Source organism: Gavia stellata, chromosome 11 (genome assembly GCF_030936135.1).
Source record: "Gavia stellata isolate bGavSte3 chromosome 11, bGavSte3.hap2, whole genome shotgun sequence".
NCBI lineage: Eukaryota > Metazoa > Chordata > Aves > Gaviiformes > Gaviidae > Gavia > Gavia stellata.
The window spans coordinates 24,476,265-24,501,549 of NC_082604.1; the positions used below are offsets into that span (position 1 = coordinate 24,476,265).

Below are 25,285 nucleotides of genomic sequence, written 5' to 3' on the forward strand. Positions count from 1 at the left end.
TCTTGCGTCTGCGGACACGGAAGTGTGCTCCTGGCAGGACAGGAGGGTCTGGGTGTCGGTTACCCACAGCGAGGAGATGACGTCCTTCTTCCTAGATCCCCTTCCCGAAAACCCCCTAACATCCAAATGCAAATGAAAAACTTCCCCTCTTTACACTAGTAAAGATAAGAGCGGATTTACCCGTGGAGCCCATCCTGCACTAGGTAACTTGGTACCCGAACCAAATGCAGTTAAGACCTTTCAAAGCTGTGGCATCCTTCAGCAGAAGCATCTGGGAAGTTACAGAGAGAGTAAACTTTTGAAAATGTTGGCGTGGGCTCAGCTATGGTTTAACCTTCTTCCAAGCCTGGAGCTCTTGAAGCCTGCAAAAATCAGGGGGTTTTGCCTTCCCCCTCATCCTGGTTCTTGGGATCTGTGTTCCCATAAGGAAGCCCTCTGGTCGGGGTTTTACCTAGCGAAGCCATAGCTGGTCTCCCATGGAGACGAGGGATGCGGAAGGCCTGGGGCGCGGTGGGTGGTGATGGAGGGCGTGCAGGAGCATCTCATGCGGCAGGTGATGCATTGCCGGTGCTTCGTGTTCCCCTTCGCCAGGCTCTGCCAACATCAACGACCGCAGCATGCTGGGGAAGCGGGACAGCGAGATGGCCATCATCGTGCAGGACACCGAGACAGTCCCCTCCGTGATGGACGGGGAGGATTACAGCGCTGGGAAGTTTGCCCAGTCCCTCCGGCTGCGGTGCTTCAGGTGGGATGCATGGGGCTGGCCGAGCGCGGGCAGCGAGCGGGGACGCAGGCAGGGCTTGCTCAGGCTCACGCCAGTCCACAGCCTTTCAAACCAACGGGGCTGCTGCTGCCTGCTCAGGTTTAGCATCGCCTGGCCTGGATTTAGCCTAGAGTTCTGCTGCTGTTTTCTTGGCGTTAGCCTTTCCCATGCCGCTCCTGTCCTCACCTCAGCAGCTTGACTTACAAATAGTTTTGCTCCAGGATTTTGCTAGGAGAGCTTATAAACAAGACAGTGATATTTTGCCTCCAAATCCTGGTTTCACACTTTCTCAATTTTGGGTGGCAGTGCCTCTTTCTAATGGAACTTCCCTCACTCGGAGCAGCCATCTGGCCCACAACACGGCTGTTTTTTCATTAAGGCCTTTTTCTTTTTCCTTTTTTTTTTTCCCACCCTGTTTCCCATCTGGACAGTTATTGCACAAGAAAAAAGGAGATCAGGCAGCATTAAGGCTGACAGACTGTTGCAGGGAACGGGAGCAGGAGGGCGCTGGGAGCACGCAGGGTTTGGCAAGTCCCAAGGAAACTTTTCCTCCCCTGGCATTTCACAAGAGGGGGAGCGCCCGGTGCTTCAGCCTGGGTGAGCATCGATCCCTTTGTCTTCTCAGGGTTGTCCTTGGCGGCTCCGATCTCAGTCCGGAACACCAGGATCCCGTCTGCGAAAAATTCTTCAAGGAGGTGTGGATTTCGACGGCGGCTCGCAATGCCACCATCTTTGATAAGGTGAGGAACGCAGCGCCTTTCCCCTCCCTCCTTCCCACGCGGCGGCAGCAGATGCCAACGGGAGAAGCAGCACAGGGAGGGTGAGGGCAGCAGGTCCAGCTCCTGAGGTTGGACCTTCAGAGATGCTTTGAAGAAACGAGTAGTGTCGGATGCAAGAGCTGTGAAAAAGAAACTGGACTTTGTGCATCCTCAAAGCGTGGCTGCAGCCCGAGAAGGCAGCAGTTCTGATTTCTCCTTTTATTTGGAGAATCCTATTTATCATCTGTAGCTCCGGTGAACTGCCGCAGTGTACTTTCTACTTCTAGCTGGCCATAACCTAACTGGAGTAGAAGCAAATTTTACTTGTGGTTTCTAATGAGCTTTTGCAGTGATCGGAAAAAACCCTGGAGCTTCCCCTCTCCCTGCTCCAGCCATATCACAGATAGGCACATACCTCTTCCCTCCCCGTTCTCCAGGCTGTTAATTAAGTCACTCCCATCCCGGGGAATTTGTACTAGATATTTTGGTGTATTAGGTATTTTGGTCTTTCTCGGGAACTCTGCATTGCAGTATTTCCCCTGCACTGACATGCCACTTCTTCTTTCTGTTTTGATCAGGTTTTTCGATGCCTTCCCAGTGACCAGGTGAATAATTTAACCCAACTGCGTGATTTCATCAACAAGCCCAAATTAGCAAACGATGATCCTGCGAAAGCAGCAGAAGAATTAAAAAAGATTCGTGGGTTTTTAGTACAATTCCCCTTTCGTTTTCTGGAGGAAGAGTACTTGCTTCCTTCCGTTGGCACAAAGGAGTCCATGGTACCCATGGAGGTTTGGACTTAAGAAGATGAGGACGCTTTTAGGTTTTAAAGTCTGGTTCTCTAGAGACAAGTTGATGAACAATATGGGATTTTGGAAAGCTTTTTGTTGCTAAGGGAGGTGAAAAAGATCTCCACCAAGCTAATGTGCCTTTCTTAAGGATTTTGGTGGAGGAACCTGAAGCAAATTGACACAAGCAAAGGAGAGGAGCAGAAAGACTTGGAAATTATGGCAAATGAGAAGTTTAACCTCTGAAGGAGTTACTTCTTAAGACATGTTCTGAGCACCTAAAGGATGCAGGCCACTTCCTAGGACAGGAAACAAATTCCCATCGATGTTGTTACTACTACCAGCTGTATACTGTGGTTGCAAACGTACTGTCATCGTGCTGTGGCTGCACAGGAGTTGTGGGCTGCGTGTGCTTTCTAAGGCTTTCGGGTATCTGCGCCTTGGCTCGCTGGAGTCCCCCCATCTCACCCCTTTGTACGCCGTCAGAGCACGTCATGCAGCTCTGGCGCTGTCGGGAAGTGCTGCTTGGTGCTGCCTTGGGCTGTCCTACAGCTTGCTAAGCGTAGGCTTTTCACTTCTTAAATGGAAACGGACTAACAATCTTCTATCAGAATCAGCATTTCGGTCTCCTCTCCCCTCTGGGGGAAAAAAATCCCCTGTTTCTACCACAGCTAGAGCAATCAGCAGTCCTCACGCGCAGCATGGTGCTGCCCAGGTCTTAGCAAAGGGCAGCCTCGATGGAGCCGGAGGTGCTGGAAATCACTGGCGTTTACTGGCCTTTACAGAACGCAGCACGTCGGTTTGTTCAAATTGTGCGTGAAGGCCTTCTCCAGGAGAGAATCAAGGTTTAAACTCAAGCCTTAGATCTCCGGAGCTGAAGGAAAGCAAGGCACTGCATGTAATGGGACAGAAACTTGAAAGCCAGCATGGGCCAGACTAAGCTCTGCGCTCTGGGTCCTCCATTCATGCATTTAGGTGGCAGTACATAGGTAGACTTTTCTTTCCATCCCTTTCCTCCCTTTCTAAAGGAAGGGAAAGGCCATTAAGCTAGAGCTGAAGCCATGCTCAAACTGAGCTGACATGTCGCTTTGTAGATGGGGTGAACGCAAGGGGGAAGGGGAGCAGTTGGCAAAGCGTTGTCTCTGGTCTACTTTGCTGTTAGACCAGCCGCAATCTTGAGCTCAGTCGTGCAGGACGTGCCTTCCCAAGCACAAGTAAAGCACAGCATGCCCAGTCCTGTTTTTCGTTTCTGTAAGACAGTTTCCAAAGCTATTTTACATCTCACTGTGCTGCGAAGCAGCAATTCGGTTCAGCATCCTTGGGCAAAACACTACTGCTGCCGGGTCAGGATCTCACGTGGTGGGTGCCGTCCTGGGTCTTTACGCCATCCTCCATCCCGCAATGAGCTGTATCGCCCGATTTCATGTCCAGCTCCACCTGCAGTCCCGGGAGAGGTGCTCCCCGGGGGCAGGAGCGCCATGTCGAACACTAAGAGAGAAACACCTAACGAGAGTCGGATCTGGAGAAGTGGGAGGCTGAGCTCCTCTGCTGCCAGTGCGTCCAGAGGGATCCCTTCTCTAGCTGGGTTTAACCCTGTGCCCAACTCTCCCTAGTCAAAAGACCAGGTGAACTGGTATTTACTTTTAGTTCGCAAGCAAGTTTATTTTTTTTCATTTTCTGGCTCTTCCAACAGTCTCACCTATTTTTTTTTTAACTGGAAAAGAATCACACCAGTTGCCTAGCTATCCCCAAAACATAGCTGGCACCACATTTTAGCTGATTGCCTTCTGTGTCTTCAGACCTATAAATAGGCACCAGGTAATGCTGTACCTGCTGTGTCACCCGAGTAAGTAACAGCCCCAGACGTTCCTCCAGGGCAGCCCGAGTCTCAGCCCCTTCCTACAGCTTCCACTCATGTTTTGTAGATGCAATTGCCAATTACACTCCTTTCTGGTTGGTGCGTCTGTGGTCTGGTTAGCCTGTTGGAAGTGCATGTACAGCATTTTATGTGACGATCTTTGGTCCAGGGGGTTGATGCTTTTATCTGGCATGCTGTAAGCAGATAAGTATGTTCTCTTGATTTTTTTTTTTTTTTGCCCTTAAAAAATTGACCAGGGGTCACCCCCTGCAGAGCCAGAGCAATATGTGCCCTGACCATTTGCAATCAAGAAAGATCAAAGGTGTCTGGTTATTTTACGCCAGTGCTAGTTCAGAGCTTTTCTCTCCTGGTATGTTTTTAGCTGTTTTAGTTTGAACAAAGCTGCTAACTTTAAACAATTACAGCCTGTCAGAGAATCATTGTAAGTCACACAGATCTGTATTCATAGCTGAAAAGGAAGCATTCAACCCCGCCACCCATACACGTGAACCTTGAAGAAGTGCAAGACTCCTGTCATCTTCTAAGTGCTCTTATTGTCCCTGTCCTCATATTAGCAAAGATTCTTGTAATCGTTAAATTATCCTTTATTGCCTTTTATGGTGGTAGGTAGCTAATTATCGGGGCTTCATAACTCCAGTGGCATTAAGTCCCCCTCTGCCAGGCTGCTTTTGGGGAAAAAACACCCAGGTTCTGCAACACTCAGCCCACCGTGTGATGGCTGCTGGTCCCAAGCGACACAGCAGAGCCACGGAGGAAAGATTTAATTGACTGATTCTGTATGAAAAGGTGCTAATTAGGAAGGTCTTTATTAAAGTAGCAGACAGGCCTCACATTGGCTCTCTGGCCGGGAAGAGGTTTCCCTCCGTGGGAACAGAGGCGCTGCCCTGAACATCCCTTCCCTGCGTTGGTGCTAAATTCCTGATACCAGGAATTTAGTAACATTCAAATACAAGCAAGGTGAGCAAGGCAGCCTCGGCACAGTGCAAAGAGCCCTGCATCCCCAGGGGCTTGTGGGGCCACTGAACCCCCCCACGGATGCGGCACTGCTCGCCCCAAACGGATTGTGGGGCTGGAGCCATTTCCAGTGAAGGAACAACTCTTGTTCGCACCCGTGGGCTGTGCTGTTCGGAGCTGGCTCCTTCGGTCCTGTCAACTGGAGGTTTATTTCTTACATTAAGAAGCCTGTGAGGTCGAACACCTTGAGAGAGTTAATTTCTGCACCTAAACAATCACTACTTCTTAGTCCGTAATACCAGCGTGGGTTTATTTTTAATACCTTCAAACTGGAGAGGATCGCTCGCAAATACGCAGCACTGTAACAAGTGATGTGGATTCAAGCACTAGCAAACCTGGAGACATGAACTGTTTCTTGTGGCATTTATTTGTTAGAACTATAGGAAATGAGAACTTCTCCCAGGCTCAGACTTTATTTTGTAGTTCAACCTGGGTAGAAAACTTATTTTTCTTTAATGTATTCCTTAACGCGTGCCACTTTGAGAACTCACACTCCTTACCATATCTTTTTAATAGTCTGCTATTTTAAAATATATGTTTTGTTGTATAGATGTTGGACCGGATAAATATTTCACAGTAAAGTTAATGCACGTTTTAAAAAATGAGGGATAAAATGTCATCATATGTAAGAACTTTACTAAAAAATAATTTGTAGGAGAACTACTCCAGTGCTCCATGGCAGATGCAAAGTGCTCGGCTCAGTTTCTGGTCTCTTGGTCTCAGTTCATCGCCTGACTTGATGTGACCTTTGCTGGATTAAACCCCAAACACTCCATTTTCCTTTCTTTTGATCAGGTTTCACAACATGATTTCGCAATCCTGGTGCTGTCCCTGGGGGAGACCTCAGTGCAGGTTTTGCCTAGCTGGGACCCTGACATTAATAATTTACAATATCTATTCCTTCCAAGGAAACATCCATGTACAATCAAGCTCAGACGTGGTTTGCTATTGTTATTTCAGTGTAACAAGTCTTTTGTGCACTTATAGATAAGACAGTCGAGGGCTTGTAATCTGTGCACAGAAGCTGCATTTGTGGGGACATTGAAATAAAAGTCTGAATGGTCCTTTAGGTTGATGCCATCTCCTTCTCCTGCCAAATGTAGAACCAAATCCACACTGGTCTAAACTGACAGACCACCATCAGCTGCAGAGCTGCTGCACTGCTTTTCTGGCAGAAAGGACTTGGTCTGTAGGGTGCAGAGGTGGTCGAGGCGAAGAAAGCAAGTGGTCTCCAGACCAGGTATATGGGTGGAGGTCAGCATCTCTTGGGTGGCCCACAGGATGTGAATACACTCTCATGTTTTGTGGGACTCGTTCTACAAATTCTTTCAAACAAGCAATCCCTTCTGCACAGCTGAGATCCTGCTGAAGCCAGGAGCTTTGCAGAATCGAGGTTTAAACCAGGAGCGTAACGCCATGGCAGTGAATCGAGTTAAGCACGCAAAATTAAGGTAGATCAAAGTGGAGCGGACCCACAACTGTACATTGACCACTGAATGCAATGATCCTCTTGGGGTTTCTCGTCTTTTTTTTTTCCCCTGCCTGCTTTCTTGTATTTTCCAGTATTTGTGATTATTCTATTTTTAACCTTCCACTGTGTATTCATAAAATCTCCTCCATGTAAATAATTCCAACTTACCTGACTCTTTCTTGACACTCAGGAAATGAGGAAAAAGTGTTGGAGGTCACAGTTTTGGGAATGTTTTATTCTTTTTTTTTTTCTAAATCATGTCTCTAGCTAACCTAATCAACAAAAGGAGAGCTTCCACTTTGGGTGTGAGTGCAGGTCTCCGTGCGTCTCTACCTTCCGACGGTGCGGTTGTGAACACTGAATATCCCTTCTGTGAAGGCTTTTTGAATTGAGTTTTGTATCCTTGTTTCTGCTAACGATTGCTTTCCTTTCCACTCCGTTTGTATCCGGTAAATGAATGTGTATTAATGGACTGCAAATACAACTGGTCATCATGTTGAGACATGTGGCTTTGGTCTCGTTTCTGCTTGTTTTGGGGACTGTGGCCACATTTTGCTTGTGGGCTGAGTTCTGCCCTTGCCTTGTGTTGGCAGCGCTGCCCCAGCAGCCGAGATGTGATGGGAAAAGGCCCAGGGTTACAATAAAAATGGCTAGACTGGAGTCATTTGGGTTTTCCTGGGAGAGAGAAATTGCTGAAGTGAAACAGCATAGAAAGAGAAAATTGGACTTCTTAAAATAGGTAAATTAAAAAATCCTGGTTTAAGGGAGTTTTAATAATGCAAAGGCATTATGAAAGGCACAGACAAAAACGGTCTGTCTCCAAAATGGAATTAACTTGCCACTGTCCCTTTTAACTTTCAGTAAAGGAAATTCAGCATAGAGAGAGGAAAAAGCAGATTACTGTTGTCCTCCAGGGGAAGAAGAGATGAATAAAGCGTCAGTGGCATTTCCAAGCTCTCTTGCAAACTGAAAATACATTAACTTCTCTGTTTCTTAGGTTTCATCTCCTTCCTCAAATGCCAAAGGGCTCTCCGCATCTTCAAAACTTCCAATCCAGTCTTCGCCCTTGATAAACACGACAAACCAAGATAAGGGAGTCGGAGCTGCAGGGTGGGGGTGTGTTGGTGAAAGGCAGGCAGCTGCTGATTGACACCATCGGCTTCTGCTGCCACTCCGACATCTCACGGCTAATTACACGCTCGCTCTATCACGCTTGCGAGGTCTTCCAGGCAGAGATAACAGGGAGCAGGAGCGCTGCGGAGACCTGCCGCTCGCCGCCGGGTGCGGAGGTGCCGGCTGGCACGAGGGTGGCGCAGGGCGGCTGCAGCGGAGGTTGGCAGCCGTTGCTGGCTCCGTCTTGCCGGCATTGCTTGGTTTCTGCGCTAGCAGCGCAGGAGAACCACGTTCTCTTAACGCAAGCTTATCTCAGTGAGGAATTAATGTGAAACTAGAAGTGGTCCTGAATCGAGAGAGTTTAGGTATCGGTTTGTAGGAAGGATCCTTTCCCTTTCCTACGTGATGTAGGGGCCCATCGTGAGGGCACTGTTGCTGCTTTGCCTCTCCTACATATAGGCACGCAATGCTTTTACTGGGCACAACGTCATCCACATCCATCAGCCCATTAAAAACACAAGCGAACGCCAGCTTACGGGCTATAGCCGGCACAAGCTGTGCAGGGGAGGCAGGAATTCGCTGCCTCCGGCGAGGGCAATGGCAAAACTCCCTTTGACTTTCCTACAGCTAAAGCGTTCGCTTGATGAACGACTTGCAAAGCCTCTAATTTGATGGCTCCTCGCTGAGCAGAAATGCAGCCCACGCGTACCCTGAACACAAAGCGACACTGCTAGTATGTTTAATAGTCCTGTTCTTTCCAGGATGGATTTCTCCAGCCACTTTTGTACCGAGGCCGTTCCTGCCTCCTCTCGCAGGTCAGCTCCTCCATCACTGAGGTGTCTATCCGCGGGCATCCCGTGCCGGAGGCTGGAGAAATCCTCTCCTCCACCCCAGCGCCAAGCAGATCTGCTCTTTGGGCCTTCGTTAGCCATGCATTTATGCACTGAGCTCTCAATAATGTGTCAACTTTTTAATTAGTGCCAGCTTTTTGTGTGCATGAAATTACTAATACTCTTTAGTTATTTTTGTAGAGGAGTAAGGCAGGGAAGAAAGAAAGAAAAGGGTTTGTGAGGCGGGTCTAAAGGTGCATGAAGAAACAGATTTCTTCTCACTGCTAAAAATCAATCTGTTTTAGTTTCTGTGCAATTGTGCCGGCTCTTCAGGTTTTCAAGTACATCTCTGAAGCGCTGATGCGGTGGAGCAAAGGTTTTAAGAGCTTGAATCGCAACAGCACTGTGAGTGAAATGCTCAATTTTTTTTATTGGAAAAATTAAAAGTGACAGTTTCAAAATTGGTTCCACTGCTTTGATTGATTACTCAGAATATTTAGCTCAAAATGATAATGGCAAGATTTTCTACTGAGGCTCGTGGCTGGGATGGAAATTAATTTGGAGAAAGTGGGGGGGGGGGGAAGTTCTTAAAAAAGAAATTATTCTGTAAAGGAAACTGTGTATACCCAGAATCAGTGATGAGTAATCTCTCCATATTCAGCCTGATCTCAATAATTAAACATCCTGTGAGTTTCCATTTGAGGACAAAGGAGAGGAGGCCGGGGAGATAGCGTTATCATGGCTTCACAGGTTTCTGTTATCTGGAGATTACCGGTGCCCGGCGGAAGCGCGGGAGCCGTCTGCATGCTGCTCAGGAGCTTTGCAGTGCTCCTGTCCACACGGCAAGTCCCTGCTGGGAAACCTGCCCTGGGCCAAGCGTTGTGCGTTTGAGAAGGCAGAGGAGTGCTGAGTCCTGCTGGCAGTCCCCATCGGGGAGGGAAGCTGAGGGACGCTGAAGGTGGTGTGGGCACAAGAGAAGTTCAGGTGAGAGCTGGACCCACCTCCTCAGCTGGAGGAACCTCTGGGGCCAAGCTGTGCGGTGGTTGCACTGCGGCTTTGGCACCCGCGGGTGCACCGTGCTGTCCAGGCAGATGCCATCCCACCACCTCGGTCTGCAGCTTCTCTTATCCTGCCAGGTCCTTGTGCGCTCCCTCAAGTTCCTGCAAAAGGCACAGCTTAAGAGCAGGAGTGTCACACGGATGCTCTGGTGTCTCCAGGTGGATGGCTGCTATCTTGCTCCAGGTCCTTCCCGGGCCGGGAGAGCCGGGACCAGCTGGGAGAGAGGGGACAGGTAGGCTTAGCTGTCACCCAGCAAGACACCAATCTTCCCCCCTCCCTCCTGCCCACAGCTTTGGAGCTCTGTCCTGCTCCTGGTGTGCTGCCTTTGGCATTTATCTGATTCCTCCAGTTTATCTCACAAAACAGGCAGAAAAGTATTTATATTCTCTTCTCCGGGTTGCCTTTCTTACTTCATTCTTTACCAACCAAGCCTCAGTAGACTCGCACGCTGAAACGTGCACGTTGTACGTCCAGAACAGAAACAGAAAATGCATCCTTCAGGAGAGGACTCGGTCTGTTTGGCTGGCGTTTTTTAATTTCGACTTGAAAGGTGGGTTTGAGACCTCAGATTTTGGATTTTTTTTTAAATTTTAGGATTTCATGTTTCAAACATGCTTCCTCTTGAAATAGATACACGGTTTATGAAATAAAATATAAAGCACTGTGACTTCAGAAATATGAACTAGATACTGTATACGGAATTAATTTGAGGCATAGTTAATTGCTTTCTTTATACAGAAAAGCCCCGTTTTGGCCAGTATCAGATCTGGAACTGGGGAACTCCAGAAACAAAGGCAGCCATAGCCACAGACCAGCACAGTACAGCAGTTGGAGGATGTTTGGCCTCCGGTGTCTCATGTCCTCTACGTGGCAAATCCCAGGTGAACCCCATATATATGCTAGGACTGTGTATTGACCAACACGTACCGACTGGAAAGAAGATAGCAGATACTGGTAGCAGAATTACATCACCTGGATGTAACCTGTGCGTTTAATTACATGTAGGAATTTAAGGTATGTTTCCTCGGGGCCACACTAAATATGATGTCACTGGTAGGTCACTTTTAGATAACGTTCAGCCTAACTTCTCTTGGCATGCCACAGCCCAAGGGAGAGCAGCCGCCCTCTCGATGGGAGCGTAGGGATGCTGTGCCAGCGGCTGAGGGATGCTGGGCTAAACTGAGCCGCAGCCTACAGCCCTCTGGGGACCTCATGATGGGAGTGAAGTGTCCTTCTCTGCGCCTCGACTTCCAATTTGGGTTAAACCTGCCAGCAAGACAACACTGGCGGCAGCTGGGGACATGCTGGGGACACACTGGGGACCTGGAGTCCTGCAAGGCAGGAGCCGGGAGGACTTTTCCCTGGGCGCTGCTCCCCAGCTTGGTGGGGAGCCCCTGCTCTACCTCGCCCTCTCCATCCCAGCTCCTGCCTGCAGCGCTGCCCACCTCCATCCCCTCTGGCACCAGGAGGGACAAGCTGGAGGCCTGATGCCACCCAGCAGAGACACACAGGGCTCAGCAGCGATGCGTCCCCAAGACGAGCCGCTGCACAACCATGTGTTAAACTTGCCTGAGAAATCGCTGCTGGAGAGAGACGCTTTCCAACGCGTCCCCACCCTCCCCGAGAACAAGGGCTGAGGGTGCTGCGGGCCCGACGTGCTCACCCGCAGGAGCGGTGGGTGCCCGCGGCTGCGAGCCCTGGCCCGGGGTGCTGGGTCCTGCCATGCCCGCAGGACCCCATGGCCACAGCCGCGCGGGAGGAGGTTGGAGCGACAGCACCCAACCCCACCGGGCTCCTCCTCCACGGTGCCCTAACTCCCGTGGGAGCCTCTCTCCAAGGGATGCAAAGCCCCTGGCGTGCACCCCCAAATTGGTCCTTGCTGGCTGCACCAAAGAGGGGGCTGCTGCGGGGTCAGCGCCTTTCCTCTGAACACGATCACGCTGAGCCATTTTAAAATGAAATACTATGTATACCTCGCCTGTTTGGGCTTAAATACATTCCCCGCCTAAAATGTTCCTCCCAGAAGGCCGTATTAGCTCTCAAATGACTCGCTGCAATATATATCTCCGCTTTGTTTCCTTGCAGACCGTATCTGCGTGACATCAATTGTACTGGCTAAGAATGCTTACAAACCTATTTCCTGCTGCAGGATGATCACATTATACACAATTACACACTCTAGGAATTTCTCCTGAGATCCAGCTGGGTACAGGCTGGAGTGGCGGAGGAGCCGGCGCGTGTGCGGAATAATGAATCATTCATTCAAACCTCCGCGCTGACTTCAAGCTCTTGGGTTGTGCAAGCATGTGGTGAGCTGCACTAGCTGCTTATTACCCTAAAAAAAGCCTGAATCGTTAAATCATTCCAAATTCGGTTTCCACTGTGTCTGTACACTTCCTGTGTCTTGCCATTTCATTATTATTATTTTTACCATATCAGAAAGGTTTATGCAGAATTTTTCAAAATGTCTCAGCAGGAGAAGTCTCCCTGAGCCAAGATGTGCTGTTTCAAACAGAGACTTTCTCAGCAGGAGTAAAATCCAGTTGTCCACGTCCACAAGGCTCCCATCCTCAGAACAGACGCAGACCAGTATCGCTTGTCCTGTGTTACTGGTGGTGATGGCAGCAGCTGTGGCACTGTTATGCATTTGCATTGCAGGACTGTGGTGCACCTTTCCAGGATCCCGGGATGCTAAGGGACCTAAAACCACAGCATTTCCCTGCCCTGGAAATCCGACAGCCTTACATAGGACAGAGCCAATTGGAAACATGGAGATGGTACCTGTCCTCGTGCTGGGTAGGGATCTCACTTGCAGGGCTTTTTTCTGTAAAGAAGTAAACTGATGCTTTTCTTTGACCCACTAGTGGATCCCTCTAGCAAAACCACACGTTGTAGTGTCATGGGAGGGACACGGAGGTGATGCGTAGACACGATGAAACCCCCCGGTGAGGAGCACGAAGCCCCTCAGGCCGTGCTGACCGTCCCCGTTGTGCCAGGGCTGCAGCGTTGCGCGTTGCAACACCCCGTGAAACCGATCCGCCACCTTCCTCTTCCTCTCCCTGGCCGAGTCACGCCAGAAGCAGCTGTCCTGCCCTGCACGGCTCGCTCTGGCCTGGGGAAGCAGCCCCCTGCATGGCACCATGTCAACTGCTTCCCTGAAATCCAGCTATATTTTATTCACTGTCTCATTATCTGCCAGCTCAAAAAGCTGGAGCATATTTGTTAGCTAAAGATTTCCTTTTAGGGAGCTGGCGGCAGATTATCCTGGCTGTTTCTAACGATGTGTAATCTAAGCTGTCACCCACATTTCCAATATTTTACTTCTGGTAAGGCTACAGCAAGGCTGGAAAGGAGCCAAGGCGCTGGGGAGCCCTTCTCACGCAGGATAGGGTGGTCTCTGCGACCTGGGACCTCACAGATCACATCATCTCCACCCTCAGGTCATCTGAACTCTACCTTCAGTTTCTTTAACCCTCTCAAGGATCATATTCTATTGCTTTTCTAAGGCTATGACTTTCAGTTGTTTATTTATTTTTAAATAGGAACTAAAAGTAACATATAGACACGTAGTTCCAGGATCTGCAAAAGTGCTGAATATAGTGAGAGTTGGGACAAAAATCACGCGAGCTGTCTCCATCCCCTCCCCGTGGTAACACCCAGACATACCGCTTGGAAGAACCATCCTTCCTGAATGGGCTTGTGCACTCTCCTTTTTTTCGTAAATCTGCAAAAAGAAATTAATACAGGATTTACTGGTACACAGGCTGTTTGCTAGTTTCCTGATTTCACCGTCCGAGTGTCTTTAGCAGGTGCCCAGCATCTTCTTGATAAAATTGAAGTGGACATTTTCCAGCGCTATGTGAGATAATGTCATTTTGACCCTCTATGCTTCTTTCTTTCTGATTAAACGGCTACTGCTGTTGGTGATTTTATTGTGTTTAATCTGAACTTGGTATTAAGCCGACGTGCTCGTTATGTTCCCAAATTGCTTGATCTGCAACGTCAGCACCTGAAACAAAACACTGGTAAGGGTGAACATGGCTGTTTCGCATGCCTGGAAGAAACGGTTGTCTTACAGTTGTCTTACAGGTTTTTTTCATTATTTTTAAAGGGTAATTTCAGGTCAGCTGCATCCCAGCTCTTGCACTAGCTCATGTTAGGGACAGAAAAGAAAGGAAGAACAAGGCTGAAGGAGGGTCTGCATGTTTCAGGAGCTCAAGTCCTATTTTCCAAAAGCAACCTGGGCTTTTAGCAGCCTAATTGCCATTGACTAGCAGTCAGGCTAGCTCTCAATGCTCAGCTTTGCAGAGGAAAAGGCTAATTTCTTTTCAGCAAACAGCCTATGTCAGCTATGGCACTTGCTAAACTCATATTTTGCTGTACAAGTCGTTTGGTGCTTCTGAGAGCAGGATTGCTCATAAAGTGCTAAATCCACCACCTGCCTCTATAGAGGATAGTGGATTTTCTGTTAGGATATGTCTAACTTGCTTCTTAAGATATTGTGTAAGGCACTGAAATCTTCTTTAACAGCCAAATAATCCAGAGAAATTTTGCAGAGAGGTCTCTTGCGGAGCTGTCGGCACCTCCCCTCCGTGCATTTTGGTGAGGTGCTGCGGTACGGAGGGGATTTATCCCTCTGGAGACCTCTGCAGCTTGCTGTTCTCTTAAGGCTTGAGGTTTCACTAATGAGTTTTAGCAGTGAGTGTCTTTGGTTAGGCCCCGGTACTGGTGACTGGCTGAAATCAGTGCAAGCACTGCTTGTAGGAGATGAGCTTTAGTATTTAATCCTATGAGTATTTCTTTCCGATCTACACTTGTCTCCTACCAACGCCTCTCCAGGTGGAAAGCTCCAGATGAATATCTATTTATTCACCCCCATTTGGGATCTGGAGGCAGTGGAGGGGTAGCAGGGCACGTGGGACAGAGGAGAGAGGCGAGGGGCAGGGGACGGAGGCAGCAGGGCAGGAGGGGCTGGCAGCGGGACCAGGGTGGGCAGCACCGGTGGGCTCACTGCATCTACCCACCGTGTGCCAAGCAACCTCCGGACAAAGCTGCTCGCCAGAGAATGTGGCTCAGTAGCTTCAAAATATCTCTGCTGCACATCACTCTGATTTATCATCCCCGTCCGGCTTGTCTGACTGCCTCAGCCGTGTCTGTGTCCCCCTCTTTACCCCCCCGTTGCTGTGACAGCCTCTGTCTGTGCCCTTAGTGGCCACTCTGCACTTCTTCAGGGCAGACTCGGTCCATTCCCTCCTTCATCAGTCAAGGCACATGTGCCAATTGTTCCCTGTTCTTTTAACGATGTATTAGTTATTTGGTGGAAACACCTTCCAACTTTATTTCATGCCATTACTGGGCTGTCATTTATCCCAGGTAAGGGAAATTGCATGTTTTCAGCACTCATGACTCTTTCTTTTCCAGTTACTATTTCCAGCTGAGTGCATAGTGTATATGTTTTTAAAAGTCAAGTGGCCTAGAACGGATAGCAAGAAATGAATCAGTTTGGGAAGCATCCTCAGTTTCCCTCGAGTCATTGCTGCACCCTCCTCGCCAACCTTCCTTTCATGGCACATAGCCAGGGACGTCTCTCACTGAGATGTGCAGAACGGAGCCAGGACAGGAGGACATGGGACAGGGCCAGTAGGTGATGTGCGTGGTCCTGTCCCACCGCGGGTTCCAGCTCATCCCACGCAGCAGCAGGACAGACTTCCCACCCCGGTGGCTTTGCAGAGCCCATCTCACAGCCCAGCTGTGCTCACCCTCCGTCCATGCACATGCCCACGGCGGAGGGGGACAACAGGACACAACTCAGTGCAATTCAGTTTGGTCAAGTAGGACTTGGAAGTGGACCAAGACACTGGCTCAACTTTACAGCCCCCTTGACGGGCAACAGGGAGGAGGATGCTTACTCTCAGAACAGCTTTGATCTCATCCAGCAGGCAAGGGCACAAAAATACCTCTTGCCTTTGCCGCTGCCCCAAGCATTTAAGCCGGCTCCTCAGCAGAGGCTGGTTTAGAAAAGCACTGGTAACAGTGCAGTGTATGGACAAACATCATGTTAACGCAACAGTATCAAAGCAGCGGTCCTACCTCCAAACCAAACTATAAAACAGAAATGTCAATGATGCACGTTAAACTTGATGTGACTTTTCGAAATGTCTTCCGTGAACAGAGCAACGAGAGAAGCTGCCGGTAGAGTTGGTGTCTCAGCTCTCCAGAGCCTTGCGCTGGACATGGCTGGAGCACTGCTTTGACGGTGTCAGACAGTAGCGATGGACGAAGAAGTCACCCTCCATTTGCCGTCATCTGTGGCGAGTCTCTTCCCACTCATCACTGCATGCTTTCAAGGGCCTGATCTTGTAACCATTGAGGGGCAAAGCTCCCAGTAACCTCAGTGCAGGCTACAGTACTGCCGGTGCCAGGAGCCACAAACTGGGACTCACAAAATTCTGAAACCCCGAGATTAATTACATGTATAAAGGCACTTTTAAAAGTCTCTATAATACACTGGCTGCTTTGAGCCTGTAGGGGCCAGAATTTCAAAGGAAATTTTCCAGTTCATCCTTCCCACTCCGGCACTGGTACGCAGGGGAAATGGGGCTCGGTCATGTCTTTGTCATTTGGGGTTGATCCACCTTTCTTGCCAAGGTTTTTCTGACTGACCTATTTAGTTCCCAGCTGATGGCCTCCTTGTTGTAACCTACTCGTGAGTAGCCCAGGCTGCGGGCTCAGATGTGGGCAGGGTTTCCCCCCACTCCGAGGACCAGCCCACGCTTTTCTGCTCTCTTAACTGAAGATGGAGTCATTCCACTGAACATGCAGCAAGACTTTCATAGACATTTTCAAAACCACCTAGTTTCCTGCCTGGTGTTTTGGTAGTTTCTCAGAAATCACATGTTAACACTAAAATCATCAACTTGTTTAAATATACCTGGTTTCTTTTGTTCTATATATCCCTGAGCTGAACCAAGTGCTGACCATGCTTTTCCCATCCTGGATGTCACTTCATTTCCAGGTCTCTGCTGATCAGTGGATGATGCACAGCTAGATGAACCCTTCTCCCTTCTTCATGGGTTTGCCTCCTGACACTTGTGTTTCAAGGACTTTTTCCCTGCTATAATTACTCAGAGTCCTGCTTGTCTTGTCTTCGTGGCTTTCTGGAGGTATTTCTTGGTGGCGTGGTGTAATCTTCATGGCCCTTGAGGGATTAGCCATCCTTCCGCGCTACATTTGCAGTTGCATTAACAGCATTAGTCATTAGCCGAAATGGCAGTGGTGAGGACACGGCGACATTGGCCAGGCCTGTTGTCTGGCTCTTCACCTTTTCGGAGACTTTTCCATCTGTAGGTGAGGTGTTCAAGGAACGTGTGGACGTGGCATTGTGGAACATGGTTTAGTGGGCATGGTGGGGTTGGGGTGGTGGTTGGACTTGATGATCTTACAGGTCTTTTCCAACCGTAGTGATTCTGTGACATCAATGACTTCAGCTGGGATTTGTAGGAGTGAAGGCTGTTCCATGTCGCAGGCTGAAAAATACCTTCTGAGGGTCACAACACTGATGTTGAAGGAAGTCTGCTCTTTCTGCAGTATTCTGATACGATCTGTAAATCAAAATATCTAAACTCCACAGGATCTCCTGGGGCTGAAGTCAGCTTGCATCCACTTCCCTGCCCTCCAGCAGCATGCTGCAGAAGACCTTCAATACATAAAATCCAGACCCAAGCAGCTCCTTTCTGAGATAGTGAAGTGATATTTTGGGGTGCTTTGATGATGATTTTGTCTTTCAGGGAGTCAGAAAGTCCCATGCCTTTGAGATTCTCCATCCATTTCATAAGAGTGCAGCATGTCTTGTCTTCAGTGAGCATTTGGGTTAGCTTTTTTAAGCTTTTCCCTGTTATGACAGGACCTAGAAACCCTTTTTCTTTTTTTTTTCAAACCATTTTCATCTAATTCCAGGAGGAGTGCTTTCATAGACTGCCACATCTCCGTGAAGGCACGAGGAAGTAAACACCTCTGAGCGAAGCCTCCACAGAAAGGCAACAGCAGTTGGCTCAAACCCTGTCTTCCTACTCAGACACTGAGACTTTAAGCACTACTCAGACGATTTCTTTAACTTGCTTTAAGTACTTCCAGTTGTTTTCTGACTTGCTTCTGCTTTGGTCATTGACTATGAGTGGGAAGCCTGAAATATCAGACTTGGATTCTGTGGTTTCATCTTTTTTTTTTTTTTTTTTTTGCGTGTAAAAGACTTTTGCCTTTTGCAGGACAAAATGATAAGTACTCAAGATGCTTCCAAAAAGGCAGAAGCGTAGTGCCTTTGTGGCTCTACCTTCTTTGCAGAACAACACGTCACAAGCCATGGTGAAGACACCGATCATTAAAAATAAATGAAAATCTGGAAAAACATCTGTGCCGAGGAGGTTTTGGACCTGGATTGCCTCCAATCTCACAGGTCTCTGAACACCCTGTATGTTTGCCCACCACCAAAGCCCTATGGGACCTTTGTTGTCAGCACCTTTGCTAACTGCAGTGCGCAGTTCCAGTTTTGTAACCCCTTTCCCCAGGAGAGATGTCGAACCCTACCCACACCTCAGGACTGATTATCATTTCAAAAAAACCCACCTCACTGTTCCTGAAATGTGTCTTAATTAACTCTCAGCAATTTGCATCTGACAAAAGATAGAGCCAGTTTCTCTTGTTCTACTGATCTATGCTTAATGCCAGATTGGGGGTGGCTTCGGGTCAGGTGTTTCCCAGGCCTGGGGCTGCCTTTGGTCTGCAAGACAAGCCAAGAAAGAAGAGGGAAAGAGAAAACATAAATACTCGTTGTCTTAGGGTAGCTCAGCTCCAGACTGATCAGCATAAAAACCATATTGGGATACTAAATAATTTTGATAAAAGGCACTTGAAAAATGGAGCAGCTGTTCCGCCCCGTGGACAGGGTTGTAAAGCAGGTCTTTATGGGCAGAGATCCCCGGAGGACTTTCCTGCTGCCGCAGGTGGGTTCTGGAGAACGTCTCTGATCCCGCAGCTCCTGTGTTCTGGACCTTATGCATACTGATGCTATCCTTGAGATCTCAGCAAAGAAAGAAGAAATTAGTATTCCTCTGTGAGACTGTGGGAATGTGGTTTGCTGGGGGCAAGGCTGCATTAGGTTTTCTGCAAGCAGTGCAAAAATGGGATTTTGATTGGTTTCTAAAGAGTGACAATTGGCAGATTTTAAATGACTATAGAAAACTTGACACCGTCCTGAAGAGCAGGACTGCCCTTTGATGGGTTTTTTTTTTTCTTTGCAGAGGAAGCACAAAGGAAAGAGGTTAATTGACAAAACAAAGTCCTACATCTCTAGCGTGGCATGTTCCCAAGTAGCGACATGGCAATGCGTCGCCCAGATCAACAACGCGTTAGGCGGCTGATGCTATAGCCAGGCTGGTGGGAGACCAACAAAGGTATCAATGCCAGCTTACATCTGCTAGGGAGGCACACACGTTATTACACTCATTTCTGCTTTAACTAAAAATTGCAACTTTACATTTAAATCTTAGTATTCTGGTAAATAATACAGCGGCGCTTCAAAGGGTCCAGGCGCTTGCTACCCTGGAACAGCCTCCTTTAACTCATGCAAGGCAGAGAGCGACTCTGATCTACATAAACCAGGGAAGGGCACAGCAAGCAATCTTCCTTCTTTTAGTACCTTGCTGGCCTTGCTGGGGGAAAGCTTCTAGGCTGTTGTCCCCTTGGTGACCTTGGCCCATGGTGGCAGCCCTCAAGAGAAGTCAAATGCAACTGCAGTGGAAGGGGCATAAAGCAAACCCTGTGCTGGTCCTCGGTGCCAAATATTTTGGGGAAGAACAGCAGCTTGGAGGGGTGAGATGGGCAAGTTAAGCTGTTGGACCATCTCCCATCTCTCTGCAGTGCCCCAGGACTTTGCTATTTAAATGCACCGTGCTGTTCCCTGGGTATGAATCTGTGGAGGTACTTTTTTTTCCAAAGAGCCCTTGCTGATTTTCCATTTACTCCCCCATTGCAGTGATTACAGGGTTTTGTAGTTGAACAATGCTTAAGTGAGGGAGCGATTAACTATTTACAGAGGGGATTTTTGTGTATGGCTACAGGAAAAATCCTGGCAGCAGGGTTCACAGGCGTAGTCCTGCTCAGCTCCAAGGATGCAATGGAAAAACACTTCTCTCCCTGGAGAGGATCCCGTATCAGCAGAAGGACGAGCAATCAGTAGGTAATAATGAATCAGTTAGAGTGCATTTGAGAAGATCAATAGATGCAGGTTAGGACACATGTAGCCATTCATTTCTGAGTGTCTTTTAACACAGCTGCATGTTATCATGTTAGCCTAAAACCCAATTATTATGCATTTAACAGAGTATTAATTTTTCAGCATCCTCCATCCAGTTTGGGCAGAGTCCCTTAATTACTGCATTACATCGGCAAACACTGGAGGAAACCAGCCTGGACTTGGGGAACCAGAAAAATTACGCTGACGCCAGCCATGGGGCCGAGTGGTCACAGAATTACTGGGAACAAGTGACCCACATGCGCTGGTGGAATAAATCATGTGTTAGGGCCCAAAATAGGGCCCAAACATGCTTTCTTGTTTGCTTCATTCCTTTTCTTGCTAATCTTCTGGAGAATGCTCCAAAGCCTGAAGCACCTGAAGCTCTTGCTAATCAGACAAGGCCTTCTATGTCATTTAGATTTACTCATTCTACATATACCCCCTCATGATATAATCAATAGTGGTGGTACTCTTAGGTAATTAAATTTAATTTTATGCAGAGGTCAAATGACCTGGGTAGTTTATATGTGAGACGATGACCTTCAATGAATAAATCAAAAATACCGACCCTGACATTAGCCCCCCACTGCCAACAGCAGAGCTTTGGTTCATCAAGGTGCTCATAGCTCACCGGGGCTGACCAAGGCTGCCACGCTGTAGGAAAACATGACATTTTCACATTTCTCCACTTTCCAAATGGGGATGAAATGGCAAAAAACAACGACTTGCCAGAGAACGGTCCCAGCTCTGCAGCAGTAGAAATGCCAGGTACGGAGCTGATGAGAGACGCGGGGAGCTGAGCTAGGAGGGGCTGTACTCTTCTTCCACGGCTCTTGCTTCATGAAGGATGGGATGTGGCAGCTTAACGCCTTTGTTCGGCTCGGCAGCGCCCTGCCCATGCTGCGGCTCACGTACAGCCATGCCAGCGCTGCCACGCAGCCAGGCTGGCTGGAGCACAGGGCACCGTGCGGCGAGAGGGACCGCGGCGAGACACAGCAGGGTCCACCTGACATTCTCAGGGGGGTCCTGCCAGGTGGAAACACGATTTCATGCTGAACTGACTCACAGCAAAATATTTTGGGCCAATTCGACTAGTGCTCTGTTTCGGGTCATAATGAGTCCAACTGCAAGATTTTTTTTAGATGCTCCTGGCAGCAAAACAGTATACAGAGAGACACAGATAGATATCTCCTTGTAAAAAAAAAAAGCAACATCTTGGAAACCTCATTTTCTGCAGAAGCAGCTTCCCATAGAAAATGACTGCCCAGCTCTGTGAATGTCCTCCCGCAGCCCCAGCATCTCGGGCGGTCACTGCGCACGTGCCTCCCTGCTGAGACCGCTCCTTTCCCCCGAGCAGCCTGGAAATGACAGCCCTCATTGGGGTTTTCCTTTCACCTCGCTTTATGCATTTCTTATGTCAGTGGTAACAGAAGGGTCCCCTACATTTTTACCATCTTGATAGACAGTGGGTAGATGGTAATTAAATCACAGTTTAGCTTGGGACTTCGCATTCATGCTGAGGAGCGGGGCACTCCATCTATTTGCAGGACTGGGCATATATTATTTATTTTTTAAAATCCTTATGTGTTTCGCGAATAATCCGGTGTGTTCTCGGATGGAAAGCACTTTAGAGCAAGCCAGCGTCCTCTCTCATCCTGTTTGTTCTTCCCTTCTCTCCCCGAGAACAATGCAAGCAGGAGGAAGTCTCGCATTGGTTTGTTACTAGTTTCCAGGCAGTTTTGCTTCTAGCTTCACAACTATGAGCAAAACATTGCAATACCTAGGTTTGAACAGACACAGACAACACCTCGTTTCAAAAAACACCCCAGCACCACGAAACATTCAGGAGGCTGCTGAGCCGGTCCCTGGTGTTTATTTCATTGAGTTCAGCATTTTGATCAATTTTGCCTCTTTAAATGCGAGTGAGGACTACTGACTGTGCAAGGTACCGAGGAGTGATGATTCGTGGCTCGGAAAAAGGGGATAAATCCAGGCAGGCTGCCGTCGCTGCGGGCGCTCCGCAGCCCTGCGCGCCTTGCCCACGGCAGGCGACTTCCGCTACCTGCCACTCCCGCAGTTCATTACCAAAAAAAATCACATTCTGCTGCACCCTCGCAGCCCTGCAAGCCGAAACGCCGGCGCTGCCGCTCCCGTCCCCAGCCCCTATCAGCCCTGCTGCGATCAGGGCTAATAATGTTAATAAGCCATTGATGCAGTCCCTCCGCTGCGGGCTATCTGGGGAGCAGAGGACGGAGGCGCAGGTGGCCCCTGACTTCTGCAACCGCCTTGGTGGATCCTGTCGCTCCTGGGGAGGTTTCGGCAGCTCCTTCTGGCCTTTCGTCCGTCTGTCCGTCCCTCCCAGCCCAGCCCGGAGAGGCTGCACCTCCGGCACCAGCTGCAGCACGCAGCCTCCCCAGGACCACACGATTGTTTGTGATACAATTTATTATTTCTTTTTTGAAGCACATCTCCAAACAGAAAGCGTAAGAAAATCCCATCCGCCTGCCAATTGACTCATGTGTAGGGTTTCCGCTTCCCAGATCTGCATATTGTAAGCTCCTGACACAAGTTGATGTTGTAAGTACAGCTTCCATACGGTTCTCTCAAAGGCAACAGATTATTTTACACATATATATTTATATATGGCACCTGGTTTGGCAGAAACCACATCCGAAACAGGGAAATCAGGAAGGCAGTAAAAGCTGAATCCACCTAGCTATTGCTGGCTTCGGAGGGGCTTTGGCCAATTCCAAAGACAGCAGAAATCTCTTATTCTCGCTCAGGAAGGGCATGGGAGGCAGCAGGGCTAGGGTGGCTCCGAGCGCAGGGGGAAAAGGTGACGAGCCCAGGTCCGACATCTGGATGCAGCTGGAGAAGGGCCACTTCTCGGCCCGAGCACCCCGAGGCGCATAAAGCAGACGGGTGCTTCGGCACCGAGCAAGACCAGGCCCCGGCGCGTCCCGGCGCCCCAGCCTGGCAGAACCCGGGGGCAGCACCGGACATTTGGCAGCTCTCGGCACCAGACCGGAGAGGCACAACGGCTCCGGCGGCGCGCTGGGAGCCCGGGCAGCCGGCACCTTCCTGCCCGCTGCTGCTCGCGGGGGTCTAGGTGCTAAACAAGCCCCTTCTGGGGCTTGGCGGTGAGGCGCGCCGGGGCTGGAGGCCCGCCGGAGGGTCTCGCCGCCGTTACCCCCCGCCCGCCGGAGGGTCCCGGTGCCGCCCGCGGGCGGCACGCGCCGCCGAGGCTCTTCCCCAGCCCCGTCCCCCCCCCCACGGCTGCCCGGCGACCGCCGCGGATGCGCCCTCCGCCCCGGGAGGCGGCGGGGCCCGAGCCCCCGCGGGCGGCCTCGGGCGGGGCGGTGCGTGGGGGGGGTGTTGCTGAGGGGCGGGCGGGGCGCCCGGCGCGGCCGCGGGGCTCTGCCCGCCGCGCTGCCCGCCCCCTGCCCGCCCCCGCCCCCTGGCGGCGGGGCCCGGCGCCGCCCCCGCCCCGCGCCGCGGCCGCGGCCGCCCCCTCCCCGCGCCGTGACAGACAGCTCCGGCGGCGCGCTCGGCCGGGGAGGCGGCGATGCGATGCGCCGCCGCCGCCGCCATCCCGGCGCAGCCCGCGGCGTGCCCAGCCTGCCGGCAGCCCGCGGCCGCCCCTAGCCGCGCTGCGGGCGGAGGGGCAGGGGCGGCGGCGGCTTCTCCTTCCCGGCGCTCCCGCATGAGGGGAGGCGTTAAGTAGCGCCAGCGCCGCGGCGGCCGCCACTGCCCGCTCGGTGGCGGCGGGGCCGCCTGGCCGGCGGCGGAAACATGGCGAGCGACTCCCCGGCGCGGAGCCTGGACGAGATCGACCTCTCGGCGCTGCGGGTGAGGCGCGGCGCCGGGTCGGGGCCCGGGGGGATGCGGGAGCGTGTCGTGTGTGTGTGTGTCCCCCCTCCATCCATCCATCCATCCATCCATCCCCCGGGGTGGGGGGGCGCGGGGGCTGCGGGTGCGCGGATGTATGTGCATGTGCGCCTGCACGTATGTAAATAGCGAGATGTAAGCCTGTGCGCGTGCATACGCATGTCTATAGCCGCGTGTACGCATGTGTGTGTGTGTGTGTACACGCACATGTGTGCCTGCGTGCATGGCCCCGTGCGCACACCCATGTCCGGACGCGTGCACGCAGGTGTGTGTGTGCACACACGCACACGGGAGCGGGTGTACGCCCGTGCGTACGGACCGGCGGCTGCGGCTCCTCCGGCGGGGGCCGCCGGGCATCGGCTGTGGCGGGGGGGGGGAGCGGGGCCGGTCCCCTCCAGCCGGCGCTTGGGGTGGGCGCAGCCCGGAGCCCCGCGGGCGGTGGCGGGGCCGGGCAGTGCCCGCGCTGCTCCGCCCGTGCGCAGACGGAGAGGGATCGCGGAGCCGCCGGACACCGCCGGGGTGCGGGAGCGGGGCTGCTCCCCAGACCCCGCTCCTCCGCGCCGGCACGGCCCCCCCAGCCTTGCCACCACCTCCCGCCGTGCCCCTTCGCTCTGTCTCCTCCTCCCCCCCCGCCTTGAAAATGAAGCTCGTCATGTACCCTTGAAATGTCGGGCTCATCAAACGTGTCAGCCTCTGCGTGGGCTGTGGCCCGATGTCCCCCCCCCGTCTATTTTTCCTGTAACTTTCTTCCCTTTCCGCCTTTCTTCTCCATCCTTCTGGTGGTGAGACCAGCCCGTTGGTCGAGAACGTGGGGGCTCGTTTAGAGAAGCAGCGTTTATTCGGGAGGCAACAGCGAGGCTGTTTCTCTCAACCTGCTGGCGTAGATAAAGAAATAAAATCAAGCAGAATCCGCTGAAGACTTGTACAAGTGTATTTTTAAAAATATTATTTGCTTCGGTGAAAAAAAAAAAGAAGTTGTCTATTCACTTGCCCTACTTTCTTCCTGGTGAGTTTCTGGTTGATTAATAGTGTAAGTGATTGCTCAGCAATAGGCAGTGTAGACACGATTGGAGCGGGGGGACCAGCCAGCTTAAAAACAGACCTGGAGCTCTTGGTTCCCCTCTTAGGTGTGGAAGGTGCCTTGGGAGAGAGGTTGCTGAAGCTGCTGGAGTTAATCTGGGAAAGCAGTATCATTGGGGGGGGGGAAGGGGGCCCTATCCCCTCCCACCCCCTGAAAAATCAGATTTTATTATTTATTTCTTTTTTAACATCTGCATTAGGAAGTTTATTTGAACTCGGGCACCATTTCTTTTTAAAACCATATCCACACATGCTTAGTTTTTTTTTTTTTTTTCTGTGTTTGCGGCTTTTCGATAGCAATGCGCACCAGATACAGTCAGGGTTTTGTTTTCGCTGTAGGAGGAAATATAT

General features: G+C 50.6%; 2 protein-coding genes across 5 annotated transcripts in view; both read left to right on the forward strand.

Annotated features, from left to right (window-relative positions):
- PLD1 (phospholipase D1) overlaps nt 1–3,780 on the forward strand; it is a 64,948-nt gene extending 61,168 nt beyond the window's left edge. For all 3 annotated transcript variants that reach the window (XM_059822950.1, XM_059822952.1, XM_059822951.1), the window contains 3 exons: nt 592–745; nt 1,389–1,503; nt 2,100–3,780. In XM_059822950.1, the coding sequence (XP_059678933.1) occupies nt 592–745; nt 1,389–1,503; nt 2,100–2,324 (494 nt within the window). In that variant the 3' untranslated portion in view covers nt 2,325–3,780. The remainder of the gene's footprint in view (nt 1–591; nt 746–1,388; nt 1,504–2,099) is intronic.
- Nucleotides 3,781–23,757: 19,977 nt separating this feature from the next.
- The window catches only part of TNIK (TRAF2 and NCK interacting kinase), a 166,246-nt gene continuing 164,718 nt past the window's right edge, over nt 23,758–25,285 (forward strand). For both annotated transcript variants that reach the window (XM_059822433.1, XM_059822432.1), the window contains exon 1: nt 23,758–23,815. In XM_059822433.1, the coding sequence (XP_059678416.1) occupies nt 23,759–23,815 (57 nt within the window). In that variant the 5' untranslated portion in view covers nt 23,758. The remainder of the gene's footprint in view (nt 23,816–25,285) is intronic.